The 19886-nt window shown below is 42.9% G+C and overlaps 1 protein-coding gene across 2 annotated transcripts in view; it reads right to left on the minus strand.

Annotated features, from left to right (window-relative positions):
* NT5DC3 (5'-nucleotidase domain containing 3) overlaps positions 1-19886 on the minus strand; it is a 402542-nt gene that overhangs the window by 32180 nt on the left and 350476 nt on the right. For both annotated transcript variants that reach the window (XM_085653247.1, XM_085653246.1), the window contains exon 13: positions 11619-11683. In XM_085653247.1, the coding sequence (XP_085509373.1) occupies positions 11619-11683 (65 nt within the window). The remainder of the gene's footprint in view (positions 1-11618; positions 11684-19886) is intronic.

Genomic DNA, 19886 nt, shown 5'->3' on the forward strand with positions numbered 1-19886 from the left:
TGAAAGCGGTGGCTGCAACATGTTGAAGTTTGGAGCAGAGTGAAGGAATTGTTATGGGATATCCATTGAAAGTGTTTGTACCCCATGATGTAGCAATTCTGTTGACAAGGAGTCGTACTCAGTATATGACACACAGTCGGCTGACTAAGTATGAAAAAGTCATATTGGGTGCCACTAATGTGAGTCTTGCAAGATGTTTGAATGTGAATCCGGCAACTTTGTTGCCTGATGCTGAGATTGTGGAAGTAAGAGATGAAGTTGATCATGATTGTCTGGATGTACTTGATTTTTGTACAAAACCACGACCAGACATAAAAGATGTAACTTTGCCAGAAAGTGATTTTGTAATGTTAGTTGATGGGTCATGTTTGAGAACAGATGAAGAAGTGCTGAGTGCAGCTTATGCAGTATGCACAGTCGCAGCAGTAATCGAAGCATCATATTTGAAAGGAGTGAAATCAGCCCAAGTAGCAGAACTTGAAGCTTTGACTAGAGCATGCAAGATTGGGAAGAGTGTGAGAGTGACTGTGATAACTGACAGCCAGTATGGCTTTGGAGTCGTCCACGACTTTGGCCAACTATGGCTACAAAGAGGTTTCCTGACCTCGAGTGGAACTCCCATTAAGAATGCAGAAGTGGTTGGGAAGTTGCTTGAGGCGATACAGCTGCCTAAACAATTGGCTGTTGTAAAATGTGCTGCACATAGTCAAGGTGGTGATTATATTGCCACCGGGAACAGGTACGCCAACGACATGGCACAGTATTTTGCACAAAATCAGAATTCGGTCAATCGGGCTAAGGAAAGAGAAATGTCTTCTTGCTCATTGATGTTCACTAACATTGTGGGAACTTGGGAAGAGGTAAGACAATTGCAGGATGAGGCAGGAGATGAGGAAATGAGACAGTGGGTAAAAGCAGGATGTGCTCCAAGGGAAAAGGATCATGTGTGGGTCTATCGAGATGGAAGACCAGTTATGCCTGATAGCATGATGTCTACCATGGCACGGATGTATCATGGCCAGGGACATATTGGTAGAGATGCCATGATCAGGTCATTTAAGCAGACCTGGTACAATGCAAAATTCAGACTTGTAGCAGAAAGTCTTTGTCAGAGATGCTTAATATGTCAGCAGTACAATCCTGGAAGGAAGACAGTAGTGAGTCTGGGAACAATAGGTCGGGAAGGAGGGCCTTTCACCAGAATGCAAGTAGATTTCATTGAGATGCCTCCCTGTAACAGACTGAGGTATGTTTTGGTTGTGGTCTGCCTATTCTCCAGTTGGGTGGAAGCATTCCAAACCAGAAGAAATGATGGGTTAACCGTAGCTAAGCTACTGCTGAGAGAGTTCATCCCCAGGTTCGGGTTCCCAGTGACAATTGAGTCAGACCGAGGAGGACATTTCCATAATGAGATTGTAGGATTAATTTGTGAAGCATTGAATGTACAACAAAAACTACATTGTGCCTACCGACCAGAGGCTTCTGGTGTGGTTGTACAGATGAATGGTACTATCAAAAATAGAATAGGGAAAATGCGTTTGGCCACAGGTATGAAATGGCCTGATGTCTTGCCTCTAGTACTCATGACAATAAGGTCAATTCCAGACAGAACTACAGGATTGAGTCCTCATGAAATAATCATGGGACGTGCTATGAGACATGTGTTTATACCAGTCAACAAGCTGATGACAATAACTGATGACATGGTGTTGGAATACTGTAAAGGCCTGGCTGACGCAGTTCATTCTGTGTTTCATCAGGTTGGACCAGATGCCTCCACACTTGAAAAGAAGCAAGCCCATGATCTGAGCCCAGGTGATTGGGTAAGGATAAAGGTCGACAGAAGAAGAAATTGTCTGGTTCCACGGTGGGGAAAACCACGACAAGTCATTTTGACCACGACCACAGCTGTGAAGTGTGCTGGACTGAAGAACTGGATCCATGCAAGTCATACATTGAGAATTCCGAATCCAGTGGACAGCACAGGAAAAGAATACTTGGATGAATCAGAATCAAACACTGAATCAGATGACGAAGGGTCAAAGACACGAGGAAACTCTGAAAGGGGGGAAATAGAACCAAGTTCAGCTTTGGTCCCCAGAAGTAGCTCTCTGAGAAGAAGATTGCAGATTTCTGAATCAAGCGATTCTGGAAACGAGCAAGAAGCACAGGGTTCTAAAAAAGAACACAGAAAGAAAAGAGGGAAGAGTACTGAAGACACAATAAGAGAAATTCGTGAAAAGGAAGTACCAGATGAGAGACAGAGCAATTCCACCTGAAATAACAAATTTAAGTGAACAAGGGACAGGTACAGAGAGGGACAGATTTCTGCAGAAGACCCCCGAGGAGGTGTAGGGAACTGCAACATCCAGTTAGGTGAAGGGACAAGTAGCCAGCAGGAAGATTTTGTGTCGGAGATCCGAGTAGGGACAGAAGTAGGGAAAACAAAAAAATTGGCGGAAGAAGAAGTTGCTGAAAAGAAAATGCAAATTGAGACAGAGTCTGAAGAGAGTGAAAAAGAAATACCTGAAGGTCGAGTTCTAAGAAAGAGAGCTTGGAGGAATGAAAAGAATGACAAAGGAAGTAAAGTAAAAAGAGTTGCAAGAGATGATGTTTGGCCCAATAAAATGAGGAAAATGAGATATCGACTGACTAGAGTGAATTCACCGAGAACTGAACAGGTGAATGAAGTGACAAGTCAAGAAAGATCAAAAGAAGACGAATTAACTGAAGACAAAGAGAGTAGAAGAACAAGGAAACCTAACCAGAAGTATAAGTCACCAGAATGGACGTACATGGCTCTGCCTGAAAAGGGAGAAGAGCCAGATAGTCAAGGAAATCCAGAGGAGGCTGTACTGAAAGTGGTTGAGGATGAAATAGAATCGGAAATCCTGAGAGTTCTCTTGTCCGACATTGGAGAAGAAGAAACGGAAGTTCAGGAAAATCCGTATTTGGATGACGAAAGGAGAGTGAAGAATGATGAGATGCCAAACTAAATAAATTAAGAAAACTATTGATGAAGAAAAACAAAATATTGAATCAAAAGATAGAGACTGGTAGAACCAAATAGGTGTTAGAACCTTAGGTTAGAAAAACTAGTTGTGAAGTAAAAGAGGCCAAGTCAAAAGACACGGTCCATTTTAACAAAGATGGCTAACATAGAAAGTAGTAAAAGTAGATGTACATTCATGAAAATATGGTGTAAAATTTGTTGTTGTTGTACAGGATTATTAATGTTTTTATGGAGCATCCTTGCTCTCGTTATTTCTTTTAAGGCCACTATAGATACATTAGAAGGACATAGTGAGAATAAGACTAATATAGGGAAGATTTCAAACGTAGTTCCAACTAGAATAGATAATTATTTACATAAAGACAGGTCAATAACAGATTTTTCTAATAATGTGTTTTCAAAATTATTGTATGAATATGTAAAGACAATGGACGTACGGGACTGCTACGTATGTATGCAGTTACCTGCATCTGTTTCTGAAGGAGTGACTTATCACCACCCAGCAACGTATGGAATAACATGTAGTGTAATAGCTAGTTTATTTTATGAGACGGGGAAATTAGAATATTATTTTTCAGATGTAGATAACATTTTTGCGCAAGTGCCTTCTTATAATAAATTGAACAAAGTAAAACCTGCTAAAGTGTTAGGTGAATTCTTCTTAGAAACTAAAGAACTAACATTAGAGTATATTTTTAGAAACAATTTGACATGCAGTTTGAAGAAGGAGGAAAATACATTCTTAGACATGGTTGAAGAAAGGAGATTGAAAATGCAAAGAAAGGCAGCAGAAGGGAAAGTGGAGAAAACAGTCTGGGATATAGAGAAAGAAAAACATTTGAAAGGAGAAGCTAGTCCAACTATAGCTTTAGATTGGCCTCAGAAAGGGAAATTTTGCATTCGAAGGAATCAAACTGTGTATGATAATTATTTTCTAGGTAATAGTGAGTGCCAGGATAAATATCGAATCATGGGTGGATGGGGATTTAAAGGTGGAAGAGATCCAGTTTTTCCTGGATTATATTTTATTTGTGGGAACAGGGCATATTATCGCTTGCCAGACCATTGGTATGGCACATGTTACGTAGGCCTGGTCTTTCCGAAAATCTTTCATATGGATAGAGGAGAAGATGGTGTACATAGCTTAAGTAATCATTTAGCTAAGACCAAGAGAGAATCTTGGGCAGAAATTGTAGGTGACATTTTTCAGGCATTGATACCAGCAGTGGGAATAACTCTGAATGCAAACAAAATTAGAAAGTTATCAACAGTAGTGGATCGCTTGTCAACAAGCACCGCTGGAGGATTTTATTTGGTTAACACTGAAATGGTTGCCATGCGTGCTATGGTAATGCAAAATCAACTTGTCCTTGATATATTATTGGCGAAAGAGGGTGGAGTCTGTGGAATGCTGAAAGTTCAACATTGTTGTACTTACATTCCTGACGAAAGCAAAGATCTGAAAACTTATATTAAGAATATTACTGAATTGCATGATGAACTTGCACCACTGGAGGTTGAAAGTGTTTGGGAAAGAATTGGAAAGAAAATAGCCGCTATTAAGAATTTCTTAGTAAAAATAGGTAGTACTCTTATAGGTAAAATATTGTTTCATATAACCTGTGTAATCTGCATAATTTTAGTGATAAGATTAGGTTGTATGTGCTGTAGAAACAGGAAAAATAAGAAAAGAATAAAAAGAGAAAAATTAAAAAGAAAGGACAAGGATCAAGATAGGGATTTGGAAGAGATAACATTAGAAGAATGGAAGGAGAGTATGTATAAAACAGCAAAAAGAGAAGAAATGGGTGAAACTGAATTATGATTAAGAGCAAGAAAACATTTTAAAGATTCCATAAGACAGAACAAAAAATTTGGGTGGTGTGGTGATAAAATCACCAAAGGGGGGATTGCTGGAGCGGGTTATGCAAATTTTTGTATACCCACCCCATTTTGCATGTTGTTTTATTAATTAGATTAATTAATTAAAATTGCACTAATGGATTGAAGTGATGTGGAAAATATTTACCAACCTTACTAATATACGAATTACACAAGGGATTTGCATCTGCATGACTTAATTAATACGTGAACTAAATTTCGTACGCATACTAATGATAGACAATTAGAATATTGCATGATATATGTCGCTTTTGTGATGTAATTGTGATTCGTGCTTTATTTAGTAAGTATAAACCGCATTGAGTGTTGCTTTTGGCTAGATAAATACACACACATATGAGTATTAGCGAGGGAATAACATTTAATTAGTCATTTTTATGTATTAATTAAGTTTTTGTGTTTCCTTGCTTAAGTTGACCATTTTGGCCTATCGAAAAGATGGCTGCCTTTGGTGCCTAACCCGACTGCCAACGCTGAACAAGGCTTGGGTGAAGTGCGCCTGCACTGACAACAGATACACAGTGGCCTGGACCTGACCCCAGATGAACATGTACCTTTCAAGGACAGCCTGGGACGTCGTCCAAATATTCCGAACAAAGACTGTTGTGTGAACCGGAACTGACAAGGGTCATAACCCAAAAGACACTTTCGTGAGAACTTAAAAGGATGATCCCCGATTGTCCAATCAGCGAACTCGGATGCCCAAAACTTTGATACATTTGATATTGATTTTACTATAAATTATGGTAGAATAGAGAGGTAGTAGGCGGGTTTTTTTCTGGCCTTTCTCGATTTCCTGACGTTATGCTGACGGAGAGGACGGTGACACTGCAGGACAGCTGTTAGCCTGAATCTTTGATGGACTGAATTAATGCCCAAACTCCTGATGAACTGAACCTACTAAAATTGATGGGCATAGATTTGCGAGACTGCCAGATTTGACATAGAGGACAACTTTAGCCAGAATAGGTAAATATGAATGGCAACTTGATCAAATGAATGATTTAATTTGCAATATTAATATAAATTTGAATATCTACAGAAATGAGTTGGGTTGTTTATTCATTGAAATGTGTTAATGAAAAGGTTAATTAGAGAATTAGACATTCACTTAAACCAGCAACTAGCTGATCCGTCCCGTCTTATGAGAGGAATACTAAAGGTGAAGTTTAGGGCCTAATGAGTATTAGAAGGTTGTGTAGATTTGTTGCTCATTAGGGTAGTAGTGGTATTTTCCTCTCATTTCCAGCGCTTAGAAGGATAATCGCCTCCCACACGGACTGATGGTGAGTGAATGTTGGTGTTATGGGCCCCACCAGCGAATGTATGGATAGTGTGTGTATGTGAGATCTTTGGTCCGTGACGGTAGGGAGGGATTTTGCACTCTGCGCTGCAACAGGGGTGATGAAGGAGTTTGCACTGTGAGGTTTCAGAATGGGAGGAATTTTAGCGGTGGTGCCTCACGACAGCTCTGTGTGGCAAGGCAACTTCACTTTGTAGGGGGGGTTGTCAGGGCACAATATGGCAAATTTGGTCAGTTATTTTACCATGATACATTACTCAGATTGAGTAGGTTGCAAGAACAGCGCTAAATGCATTTAATGATGAGAGGACCCTTTGACAAAGCCAACAAGCTTGCCCTATGTTTTAATAAAAAGGTGACCCCTTGACAAAGACAATAGGCCTGCTTTATTTCAAATGACACCTACTTATATTGCAATGTTCTAGCTGGTGTGTGTGGAGGGTGTTATGACTCACAAGGGGTCAAATATGATTTCAGAATGTCACCAAAGGTATCTCCATATAGGGTATTATGAATATATTTATAAATTAATGGATAGTCTTTAGTAGTGTGTCTGTAATAAATGTACTTCCCCATTTTTGAAGAAAACCACAGACTGGACAATGATTTACTGAGTGTTGTTGCATGTCAGAAGACGTAGATTACCAGCCTGTACCACCCCTGTGAGCAGGCCTTGGACCCTCTGCCAGGCTACATTGAGAGAGCCAACTGCTACAATGGCGTGATTGGCTCCCAGTAAGGAGACAATTGTGGACCTATTGGTTGTGCAGGTCGCACATCCTGTACAAGTAATAACCCAATTCCTTACACACTTGAACAGACCAATAGATGAAGAGGACTGACGAAAGCCCCTTATGTAAATATGCGTCCCAAGAAATACCCCCAAAAAAAGGCTGAAGACCAGGATAAAAGCTGCATTTGTAGCATGTGATTTCTTGGTTTTCTTTGTTAGAGCAACATGAACTGCTGCAAAATGACAAAAATTGCTTCTCAGCATCAGAATGACCTACCTATTCCACTATTTCAGGCTGGAATGTAGGCCTCATGTGCCATACATATAATGGAGAAGCCGAGAAAGTGATTGCTTTCTGGTTAGTGCTGCTGCTTATACCAGACAAAGGTCTGAAATCTTGTCTATAAATATGCATGTCAGTCGCACTTGATGAAACACGTGGTGTGCTGCGGCTTTAATGTCAGGGAAGTGGTAAATAAGTAAGTTGATTTTTTGCCCGACTGGAACTTGTTTCTCTTTATTCGGGGTCAGCTGTGATGCTCTGCAGATATCTGGTGCTGGTCTAAATTTATTCCAGTGTTCCATTTTTATTTTGCTTTTCCTAAATTAGAAGCCATCATCCATTTGCACAGAAAGTGCAATCACTTGTTTTCCCATCATTCATCCGCACAGGAATTGACATCACTCCTCTCCCCTCCCAGGACCTACTTAATGGCTTCCACAACATGGACTTGCAGCAGGCTTACTGCTAGCATGCCAAAGGCAAGCCCATCTGCGCCCATCCGTGCCTGGTCTGCGCCCAGTGCCAGGAACCCTGATCCTCCACCGTCCTGCCGCTACCATGTCACTACCCTCTGTGCTCTCAACCCTGGCCGCTGCTCCACATGCTGCTTCTTTGTCACACCACAATACAGTGGGAGCATTCCCGTGCTCTTCCTGTATGTTTTCATGCTCTTACTCACACCCAACACTCACCACACCAACATCCCCCAACATTCCACTCTCTCACATAGTCCTGCAAACACCCACACTGCACTCCACACTCGCATGCATGCTCCTTAACACCTGCTCACTCACTAAACACACCACAGAGATCTGGGACCTGGTGCGCCACAATGTCCCTGACCTGCTTTTCCTCACGGGAACCTGGCAGAACCCTGCATCCGCACCAGACATCGCCACAGCCACCCCCTCCCCCCCCACCCCCCAGTACCCACCCCCAGTTACAAGATTGCAAGGCAAGAAAAACTTCAGAAGCCCAGAAGCGGAATTGCCACCATCCACAAAAACACCATAAGCTGCACCACATCCACGGACATGTCATCCTCCAACATGAACACCTGTTGTTCAAGCTCCATGTCACAGCCAACTTCACCATAAGTGGCACTCTTATTTACAAACCACGCACCAACTTCAACAATATCATGGACTTTGTAGCACTACTCGCCCTTGATGCTATACATTACAACCTACTCAGAGACCTGAACTTCCACCTGGAAGTCCACAACGACCCCAACTCAAGAGCACTCCTAGTAGACCATGGACGCTTTGCCTCACTCAAAGGGTAAAGAGACCTACCCAGGTCGCTTGACACTACTGGACCATACTTTTTAACAACTTCAGCAACACCCGAGTGGATGAGCCCACACCTGTTCCCATGTCCAGTTCAACATTACTGTCCCGGTCCAACACACACGCACCACCGTCAGACCAGCCTGCCGAAACTGAAACAGCATCACTGACAAGGACTAGAAAACTCACCAACCACAACACAGCAACAGCATCCCCAAAGCCATCAAGAATTTCAGCAATTGGATATCCTGCTGCGCAGACATGCTACCCCCCCGAAACATAGCAATACAAGATCCAGAACCCAGGTCAGTTGGTACAATGAGGAACTAAGACTGATGAGATGCAACTGTAAACAACTGCAGCACAAATGAAGAATGAGCCAGGACAATGCAGAAAGGAGCACTTTCAAATACACCATAAGATGCTAAAACCAAATGATTAGGACCACCAAACGAACTGCTCAGGCAGACAGCATCCATGCCAGCAACAATAGAAGCAAAGAAATGTTTGCTACAATGAAATAATTCACCTCATCATCGGCTGCTCCAACTTGATCATTTCCTCGCAAGACCTTTGCAACAATCGTGCCTAGTTCTTCGGCAAAAAAATCATTGCCATTTACAGCAACTTCAGGCAACAAATGAAAGACATACCTCGTCAAATGCCTCCCAATCTTATTCAAAGTACCAATGCTAATCACTTGGACCATCACCATCCCAGAAAAAACCGCCACCACCATGAAGTTCATCCACTCAGGGACCCCAAAATCCCTACAACAAACACACCTACTTCATAGGACTGCAACCCATCAGTACCATGCTCACACCCATTCTGAAGGTCTCCACTTCTTCGGCGACCTTCCCAGATGCTTGGAAACACACAACTGTCCTCCCATTGCTGAAGAAACCTTCTGCGGACCCTTCAACACTTGCTAACTACAGACAGATATCCTTTGTACCACTCCTGACCAAGGACTTAGAGAAAATTATCAACAGACACCTCACAGAATACCTCAAAAACCACAAACTACTTGACACCACTCTGTCTGGTTTCAGACCCATCCACGGCATGGAAACTGCTCTCATCACTGCCACAGATAACATCTGCATGACTTTGGACAAGGGAGACACAGCAGCCCTCATCCTTCTGAGCCTCTCTGAAGCATCTGACACAGTCTCCCACCACATCCTCATCCAATGCCTACACAAGAGTGGAATACAAGGACAAGTTCTCAGATGGATCTGCTCCTTTCTGAACTGAAGGACTCAGCCTGCCCGGCACAGTACTCCTCGAATGCTCACAAGCTCATCTGTGGGATTCCGCAAGGATCCTCCTTGAGCCCAACTCTCTTCAACACATACATGATCCCTCTAGCTAGCATCATCCGCTCTCACAATATCAACGTCTTCCTTCGCCGATGACACGCAACACATTCTGTCCATCACCCACTAACTGCCCCATACTTAAATCAAGTTCAATACCTGCATGACTGTAAGCAACCACTTTGACGAATACCAACTTTATAAAGCGGAACACGTAAGACCGAAATTGTGATCTTTGGGAACAGCACATCACAGTGTGCCTCCACCTGGTGGCCAACAGAGCTAGGACTGACTCACACCGCCACCACTCACGCCAAGCACCTCGGGATCATCATCAATAGCAAACTCGACATGACCGCCCAAGTCAATGCCATCACCCCCTCGCAGGACCTCTGCAACAATCTCTTAATTCTTCAGCAACAAAATCACTGCCATTTACAGCAACTTCAGCCTACAACTGAATCCGGCAGACACTGAAGATGCTGAGGAAGATTTTCAAATGGCTCCAAATCAGCACCCTGAAAAACGTCACACATGCCCTGGTCACAAGCAAGCTGGAATATGGGAACACCCTGTATTCTGGGACCAACAAAAAACTTACTAGAAGGCTGCAGACTGTTCAGAACTCAGCGGTCAGAATCACTCTCAATCTTCCCCGCCACACTCACATCACACCACACCTGAAGCAGCTCCGCTGGATCCCCGTTCACAAACTAGCACAATTCAAAATTCTTATCCACACTTTCAAGGCACTGCACAACAGTGGCCCAGCAACTCTCAACAATGCATCTGCTTTCAAAGACCTTCCAGACACCTCTGCTCACTCGGACTCCTACTTGAACAAATTCCATGCTTACGGAAATCCAGATCTGGAGGTTAGCCTTCTCTACATTGCTCCGAAAGCATGGAACGATCTGCCTCTACACATAAGAACCACCTCCTCACTTGAATGCCGCAAGAAGCTGAAGACCTGGCTTTTCGAGAAGTCACCTACGCTCTGAGACTTACAACTGCTCAACATCAGAATACCCTCTCAGAGGACAGTGCGCTCACAAAGTAAAACACAACATAACATGCCAGGTGCTCTGTCTGTCAAGTCATTGGCCAGTTTAGCAAGGTGTACATTCATAAATGTTAATCCACATACTTGTGTGGATTTTTACATACATTTCAAATCATTACTTTTTCCTGTTGTTGGAAACACACCAACAGGGCACTATATAAATTTGCCTATTTTTATACTATTGCATCTGTGAAAATATTTATCACTGCAAAACTTCTACGGTATTTGAATATTTCAAAAGTACTCCAGAACTACCTTTAAAACGTATACATTTTTTAACCTATTTCTTTATTTTAAAAACTGTGTTGTAACATATATCACTTTCTCCTCTACTTTTCAAAATGTTCTTGAGCGAAATCCCTGAACTGTTTTTGCACCGAAAGCCTCCCGTGCTCCATGCTTTCAAGGCTGATTTTACGGGCCGCTATTTTTAAATTTTACCAGCACCACTAATCAGAAGTACAGGCAGCAGGAGATTGCAAGCTTTCGTGAATCTACATATTCGAATGCACATATGATTAAAAATAGGAATATGCATTGTTTACCAACGTATTCATGATCGCACGACCGAACAAAGAGAAAATGTAAATATTAAAGCATGTGCAGCAGTGCAGTTAACAGAATCGTAAAAAACATGGAGGTGATCAAGGAATCCAGCTTAAATTCCATAAAGGACTTGTTTAAGATAGATACTCATTGCCCACACTTACCTCATATGTTGTCTTTCTTTTATCCAGTCCTGTAAGACCATCTGTGATTCAGCATCCCGGTAAACCTGGGTGAAAAAGGGGAGATTTATTTCCTAAGCCCAATAGGAAACAGGGTAATAACATAACTGAAGTCAGATTTGTACATAGATCAGGTCATTATGATTATTCGTACCGATTAGCCAACGAACAAAAAATCTGAGTGTATTGTCGTATGTGTTTTGTCTCTCTTTCTCTTTCTTATTTTCTTTTTTAAATGAATTTGCACTGTTCCCATATTTTGAATATGATATAAATGTTGAAAATTACTATGTGATGTTCTTTTGTATGTAGATCATAGTCGCCCATTAATGGTGCACCATACCAATTCAATGTAATTGATTATGTTACTGGATTTTATGGATTTTAATATAATCTTATGACGATTTTTTATTGTAACAGTGTGGTCACATTTGTTTTTAATAAATATAGAATATTTTGAGTATAATTATTGGTTTGTGTAGTGGCACTATAATTGTAAGTGGGTTTTAAATGAATATATGAAGTGGAACCGAGATAGGTACTGCAGGATTGGCAGTGCTTGGATAGGTTTGAAACCAAAGGGAGCATTTATTGGATATCACAATCAATGCCAAATACCACCAGCGGACCTGGATGCAGCAGGATAAAGGGGCCATCACATCAGAAGCAAGTTGTAGGCTTCAGTGGTGTATGAGCCCACTTGTTTATGGATGTTAGTAGCAAGTAGTCACCCACTGACGTTTCATGGGCCTGCTTGTAACCAGAATATAAACTTGCTAGTGTTTTAGAACACTAATATTTGTTCCGTGTTTTTTAGGTCTCGCCTGACCCAGCGCATGCGCTGGTCTGGCAAGACTTTTTGTGAGGGCTCAAAAAAGTGCTACCATGGTCAGCCTAGAGCTACAGTGCATGTGCGTGGGTGCGCGCGCCTCACTTTCGCGGCCGCACGGCCGCTTTGATGTTTGATCGCGATCACTTTCACGGCCGCTTTTATGTTCTCACAGGGACTGTTCACAGACCAGCAGTTGTATCAAGAGGGCCCTCAGTCTTTAGAAGACTCCCAAACACATACACTCTAGTGTCTTGAATCATACTCTTAATACATGTACTGTAATGTTCTCTGGCCTGTTTGTCAATGAAAGGGGCTTTCAGAGGCCCCATCAGTGGGACTGCAGGGCAAATCTGAAACGTAGGAGCAGTTTCACAGTATACCTGGCTTGATTGAAATATATAATAAAGCCCCTTTTGTTCGAAGAAGTGACAGTCTCGGTGTTTGTTTTCCGCTCGCTATGAGGTGCTCTGGTTTACCCAGTCTCCTCTCGGAGTTAGAATGAATAGTGCCCAAAAATATTATCTACCATTACTTCTTTGTAAGACCGACCTTAATTGTTGGCGAATAGTAATTTGATTATCCGTTATAGGTGAATAATATGGTTTTCTTTTATGAAGCCCGCATATTATCTGTATTTCACTGCTATCCTTTTTGTGTTAAGTTAATTAAATGTAAAAATAAGCCATTGAATGTTTCACCGTTAGACTTTAATCGAATGAGTGGCGCTTCTGTGGTCTCTCTGCGTGACCACGTCTAGGTAGTGCCCCGGCTACTTGAACTCCTGCAGCCCAATGTGTGCTATGCATCAGCCTATGAAAACACTATTGATCTGTTTTTATTTTAACCCTTGCGCCACTCTGCCAAAGATGTAAATACATTCTCTTCACAGGTGTGCACCATCACCATAGTCGACACTCTGCTTTCTTATGATAGGGCAAACCGATTGTAAACCGAGTGACAGACAAGCTGACTCAGATTCATGACCGCATCTTCTGCTGTCGCTCCGGCTCTGCTGCAGACACACAAGCCATTGCTGATGCAGTCACCTACCAGCTTGGATTCCACAGGAGCTACTTTGTCTAGTCTACGTCCCATTCGATCCAAGCACCCCTGTGTGTCTTTCACTCTCAGAAATCAGAGAGGGAGTGAAATGGCCAACATTATCCAGCTTGTAAGCCACTGAGCTGCATACAGTGGGTGAGTTTATGTCCTCGTTTGTTTCATTGTTGTTGATTACTTAACTGGTTTGATTGACCGATGTCAACGTCTCCTAATTAGCACAAACTATACCTGTTACACCACTTACTGTTCTGTAAGTGTATTTTAATGAGACAACCCTTGAGCTCTAGGATTTTGAAGTTGTGTATCCTGGATAAACTGGGAACAAAATATAGCCTTTCTGCTGATTATTTCATAGGCAGTTTCTTTACTTTGTATGCAGTGTTGTTGCATGCACGTAATGAAGTGCCAACTTAGCAGCTCCAAGGCACCGATATTGATACAATTCACTACATGCTTAGATTTATTGTGAAATGGTCCTTGCATTTCTTCTGCCAAGCGTTCTGGTGCCTAAAATAAAAAAATGTAGGTCTCGCGTGTAGCGTTTCAGCGCAACGCGCTGCTCGCTCTGCGAGAACTCTTGCAATGAAGGACATTTCAGAAGGGGGCTTTAAGCCCCGCCCCTCGTTTCCATTGGCTGGCATCACCGTTTATGCTAAACTGTGGCCTGCCATTGGAAATAAGGGTTTTCTGTAGATGCCCTTTGGCCTCCGAACCGGACTTGGTGGCCTGCTTTGCGCCTGTCACAAAGCACTTTCTTATCTTTATGGGGCCATGTGTTTCAAACACATGGCCCCATAAAGGCAAGAGATCGATGCTTGTTTTTGCGGTCATTTGTTGCCAGGCCACCCCACTTTCTTCAGTGTCTTTTCACAAGAAGAAATTAATGTTTTGACTTATTTACCGGCACTACCATCTTGTAACAGTAAATAAAAGTAAATACATAAATGATGGATTCGTCATTCCCTATGCACACAAGGGTGGTGGAAAATGTGCGCCCAAAAAGTCATCATGCATGCACGTGCATAGGAAATTCCACAACTCCCACATCTTCCAGCAGCGTCATGACGTGTATGCTTTCATGTGCACGTTCACGCCATTGCACTTTATTTTTTCCTCTTTTGTTTTTGCTGATGCTGCACAGTAAGCATTGGCTAAGCCAATCATTTTGCTGATGCTTATTTAGTGATAGTGTCATGAAATCTAAGGCTCACCAGCCCGTACCGACACCCATCAACTCCAGCTCCCACCCCGCCAAATCTTACAGACTGAAATAATTTTCCGCCCATTTCCAGCAATTTGAGGCTCGACAAATGAGTATCACTTGCTATTTTGCTTTTTTTGCAATTCGATACGACGCAAACTTGACCCAATGGAACTGGAGCGCTTTACAGTTACATTACACAAGGCCCCTCTTTTTTAGGTCTCGCCTGACCCAGCGGTTGGTCTGGCGAGACTTTTTGTGAGGGCTCAAAAAAATGCTACCTTGGCCAGCCTAAAGCTACAGTGCATGTGCGCGGGCGCGCGCTTAGGAGCAGAGGCTGGCAAATCTCGTCATGCTTATTAAGCGCCCGTGATCACTTTCACTTTCGCCCGCTATAACATTCGCGGTGCCCCTTTGATGTCCTCGTTCAAAGAACATCAAACATCAAAGAACATGCTGTGTTAATGCTTTGCTGCGCCCATTTGACTTACAATGTGCTTTCTCTTTCCACAAACTCGATGTTTGTGTGCCTTTATTTTGAGATGCTTTTAGTATTACTGTTTTGTGACTTAAAGAACATTAAGGAAATGTTACTGTGAAACTGGACAACGTTCACAGTGTTTATTTCTGATCGCAGCGGCTGCTTCATGTCGTTGCACCATTCAGGGAGTCCTTTCGTTGCCGCTTTCATGAGGACATGAGAGAAAGCTGGAAACTTTTGCCACATTCTCTTTGAAAGCACAGCATGTTGGCGACTGGTTAATCGATTAGACCTATGTAGCGCTTTAGATCTCAAAGCACTATGGTGGGTGCAGCAGTTACAACTCATGAAATATGGGGTGCAAATCACAAGGAGGGGGCAGGTTTGAGTGCACATTGGCTGCAATCGAACTCCTCAGATGATGGGCTGTGTGTATCCATTTTCAGCACTCAGTCTTCACTAAGTGATCTTGTTTGTTTTGTTGTTGTGTTAATGCTTTGCTGCGCCCGCTTGACTTACAACGTGCTTTCTTTTTCCACAAACTCGATGTTTGTGTTCCTTTATTTTGAGATGCTTTTAGTATTACTGTCACACACACAACCACACACAACACACACACAACCACACACACAAACCCCACACACCCACACCACCACACAACACCACAACCACACACAACCACACATCCACACACTCACAACCACACCCACACACACCACACCACACCCACAAACACACCCACAACCGCACCCACACACACACAACCACACCAACACACACAACCACACCCACACAACCACACCCACACAACCACACCCACACCAAGCATTGGCATAGCCGATCGGTCTCGCCTTTGGGACCTTACAAGTGTTTAGCCACGCAACAGTTAATGTGGTTGCACCAAGGATATTGTGCTGCATAACTAAATACTTAGAAGGTCCCAAAAGCGAGACCTATTGGCTATGCCAATGCTTGTTTAAATGGTGCAGGCAGCCCACTTTACTTCTTTTATGGCAGCTGTGCATGGCCTACAGCATTACATGCAGGACATCACTGAGGAGAGTGTCACTTATGACTTAGTGTTTGGGGTGTTAGACTCTCAGGCTAACACGGTTTATCCAGGTTCATATGTCCTGCTGTTGAGAGGAATTGTCAAATAAACGGATTTGAGGTTGACTACTTAAAAATACATGGAAATGGAAGTGGCCCAATATTTTCACCAGCAATATATTTCTTCTCAGCTGATGGTAGGTGAAACGAGCTAGGACCCCGAAAAAGATAGGTGTGCTTGGGCCTGTCTTGCTTTATGATGACTTCAGGTAAACCCCTTTGTTGGACCTGGCCAGTGCTTAATTTGAGCTGGTGGTTTCTGGTACTCAGCACAGGCACCTAATTCGTGACAGTCTGCCACATGGTGGGGCGGTTTCTCTAAATTAAACATGAATACAACAGTTGCTTATTAATTAAATAAACATTACAAATGACTAATACCTGCTGCCCAAGCCATTCTTATAGCACTTGCGGCCTGGAATAGTCTGAACTGTCACACTTATAGGGTGTGATGGTTAGTAGTTGTGTTTGTTCTATCACCAGCCGCGCTGGCAAGGGCAATGGGTGGTGCACGCTGCAGTGGCCTCCTGACAAGGGCCCAAGTACCATTTATTTTACACAAATTAAGCACTGGACCTGGCCCTCTGTGCAGTCACCCCAGAATTTTCTCTCTAAGCAGGCCTTCCTCTGCTGAACATGTTTTTGTTTGCTTTTAGGAGCCTAAGCACTTTTTCCCTGCTGACCAGCGGTAAAGTGCTTAAGCTCCCTCCCTTAAAAATGGTAAAATTGCAGATACCAACTTTTCCAGACAGGCCAGTGTGGATAAATGCTGCCATAAAATATGTTGATCCACAGTCACTTTTATGGTTTTAGCCTACAAATATAAGCCATTCAATACACCACGGAAACAAGTTAAACACTTAACATAAAGCAGCCTAAAAAACTACTACATTGTCATCTACAGGGACACAAATTTATATAATTGTTTCCCCCCTCCCCGAACCAACTCAACATAAAAATGAAGAAACATAATTTGTAATAAAAACTAAGTAGTACAGTTCTATTGCTGACGCCTTATGCCTAAAAATGTCCTTTCCACTTGTAACATGCAAACCGCATTTGCTAAGGACTCATAGTTTTGGCCATTATCAAAACACATATCTATACTCTAAAAGAATGGTATACCACCCACAGACAAACCGACATTGAACAGCAGCTCCTAAAATAGGGAAAAGTGCACGTGCTGTTAGAACAATCAGGCACTGTGTATACACATACAATGTTGCGGTCCCCACTGTAAACTGAACATGCATAAAGTGCAGGAGCTATTTCTAAAAGGGTCCTTACCTCTGTTATAATCATGAAATAATGGGTAAAATAGTACATGCTAGGTGTAGGTGCAATCGCTTAGAAAGTGCAGAAATAGAGAAGCAAAAGATGTCCTAGCTTTAACAGTGCAGATGGCGATGGTATCAGGCTGGCAACCTTCTAGGCTGCTTAAAAATATGAAAAAACCTGGTTGACGAATTAGTAAGAATCAGCAGCATTCACAAATCCAGGGAATTCTTACAAAATCTGATCTTATGACTAATAAAATGAGGGAGAAGATAGAATCTTCTGACCTGTAGTGTGAGGTTGCATAGTTACATAAAATGCATAGTAGATTCATCACCCCCTAAATCACAACTACAGGGCATTAGACTACTCCCTCCATTGGGCCAATTGCTAGTTAATAATTTTACTAGCAAATTTCCTATTCTAAACCAGTTAAAAATAGCTCTTTTTATGTCTGGGTAAAGTTTGTCCAACTAGGGTTCAAATGCAGGAAAAGGTTTACAGACTTGGAGGGGAGCCACTATTTTCTCTTCCAGATAAACAATATTATAATTCCTGAGTTTTTTTTCCACCCGCTACCCGCTAACTGCAAACTCTCAGGATTAGACCAAAACTCTGGGAAGCCTATGGTGCTCAACATAGAAGCTATGTAATTATACCAGGGTAGCTTTGTTGACTCAGCACATGACCAAAGCTCATGCACAATTTTCAGATACTTACTGAGCTAAGCATAATCCATATTCTAATCCAATATAAGAGGGTTCGGAGAGCTGCGCAGTTGTCAACAGATGTAAGGCCCAGCTCTATCCTGAGGGAATCCAATGAGGTCCCTGGGCCGAGATGAAGTAGCCACTGTAAGATCTGGTTCTCGAATCTTACCAAGCCTGTAACTTTCTTATTGTCCCACAGTTCAGCCCCACAGATGACAGCATTACAGCTTGTACTCGATAAGCCTCAAGGGCAGGTGCAAATAGCCGGTGACTGCAATTGTTGGAAAATCTTAGTACTGCATTTGCATAGAGGCTCAGTGTGACATCACTTTTTTGCAAGTGGGTAGACCATGACATTTTCGCATGAAATGTTATCTCCAAATAGCCATAATGGTCCAGATGCTCCAGGGGAGTTCCATAGAATTTAAGTGTATTCCTGGGCTTGGCTCTATTGTTCAAAACATATATTTTGACTTTGAAGCAATGATCCAAAGCTTCTTCGCTTCACAATAATCCTTGAATCCACTGAGAAGTTTACACATGGCGATTTCTATTTGACACAGAAGACCAGCATTGTCAACAAATAACAAAATTGCGATTCCTGACCACCACAAACTGGGACATTAAGATTTAAAGCCCACAAAAAGTGCTGGGTCAGTACACATCCCTGCCTGACCCCAACATCAGTACTAAAACTGGCAGTTGTTGCTTTTCTTGGGTCCCATCAGACTGTTGACGAAATTCCATAATAGAGTAGTTTAACTGCAGATACCACCTTTTCCATACAGACCATTGAGGATAAATTCTGCCATAAAGGATGTCGATCCACAGAGTTGACGGCTGTGTTTAGATAATTAGACGCTCTTTAAACAAGTGTATTTTAAGCTGATTTGATTTAGATGCCATGTATGATCTACTGTGAATTGGCGTTTCCTAAAACCAGCTTGGGCGGCTGAAATAACCTCATTGTCTGTAGCCAAGCGTTTCTAATGAGTAAATAACAGTCTGGAATACTGTGAGGCGGTGACCTCCGTAGACCCCCTTCCCCTCCTACCATTACACCTGGCTCCGCATCAACCCGTCTTTCACAGGCAGGGAGAGAAAGAGTTAATCCCTGCTACTGCATCTTGCTCACAGGGAGGAGTCCCGTCAGACGGATGCGGGAACCAATGGGACAACAGGAAGGCGGGACTAGTGGAGTACGAAAGCACCCCGGAAGAACAGCCTGGTGTGCCTGCACCAGAAGGAGGAGAAGAGTGTACCAGCGAGGAGAGGAGACAGACGGAGAACAGGAGTATCGAGGACTGCGGAAGACAGCCAGAAGAGACGAGCGAGGAGACCAGCCCCGGCGCTTCTCACAAACCGGAGGAAGAAGCAGAGCTCTGGTCCGAAGAGTGGTGGACATCCCGGTAGACGCTGACGAGCCGCCGCAACTCTGGAGAGTTGCGGCTCCCGCGGTACGTGACACGGGAAAGGGGGGGGGAGGAAGAACGGGGTGGGTTACAGGAGGGCGGGTAACCGGGGCACTGTATAAAGTACTTCACGCACAAACGTTTCTTCTTTACACTCCACGGCTACA

The sequence above is a fragment of the Triturus cristatus genome, chromosome 4_1, assembly GCF_964204655.1.
Source record: "Triturus cristatus chromosome 4_1, aTriCri1.1, whole genome shotgun sequence".
Lineage (NCBI taxonomy): Eukaryota > Metazoa > Chordata > Amphibia > Caudata > Salamandridae > Triturus > Triturus cristatus.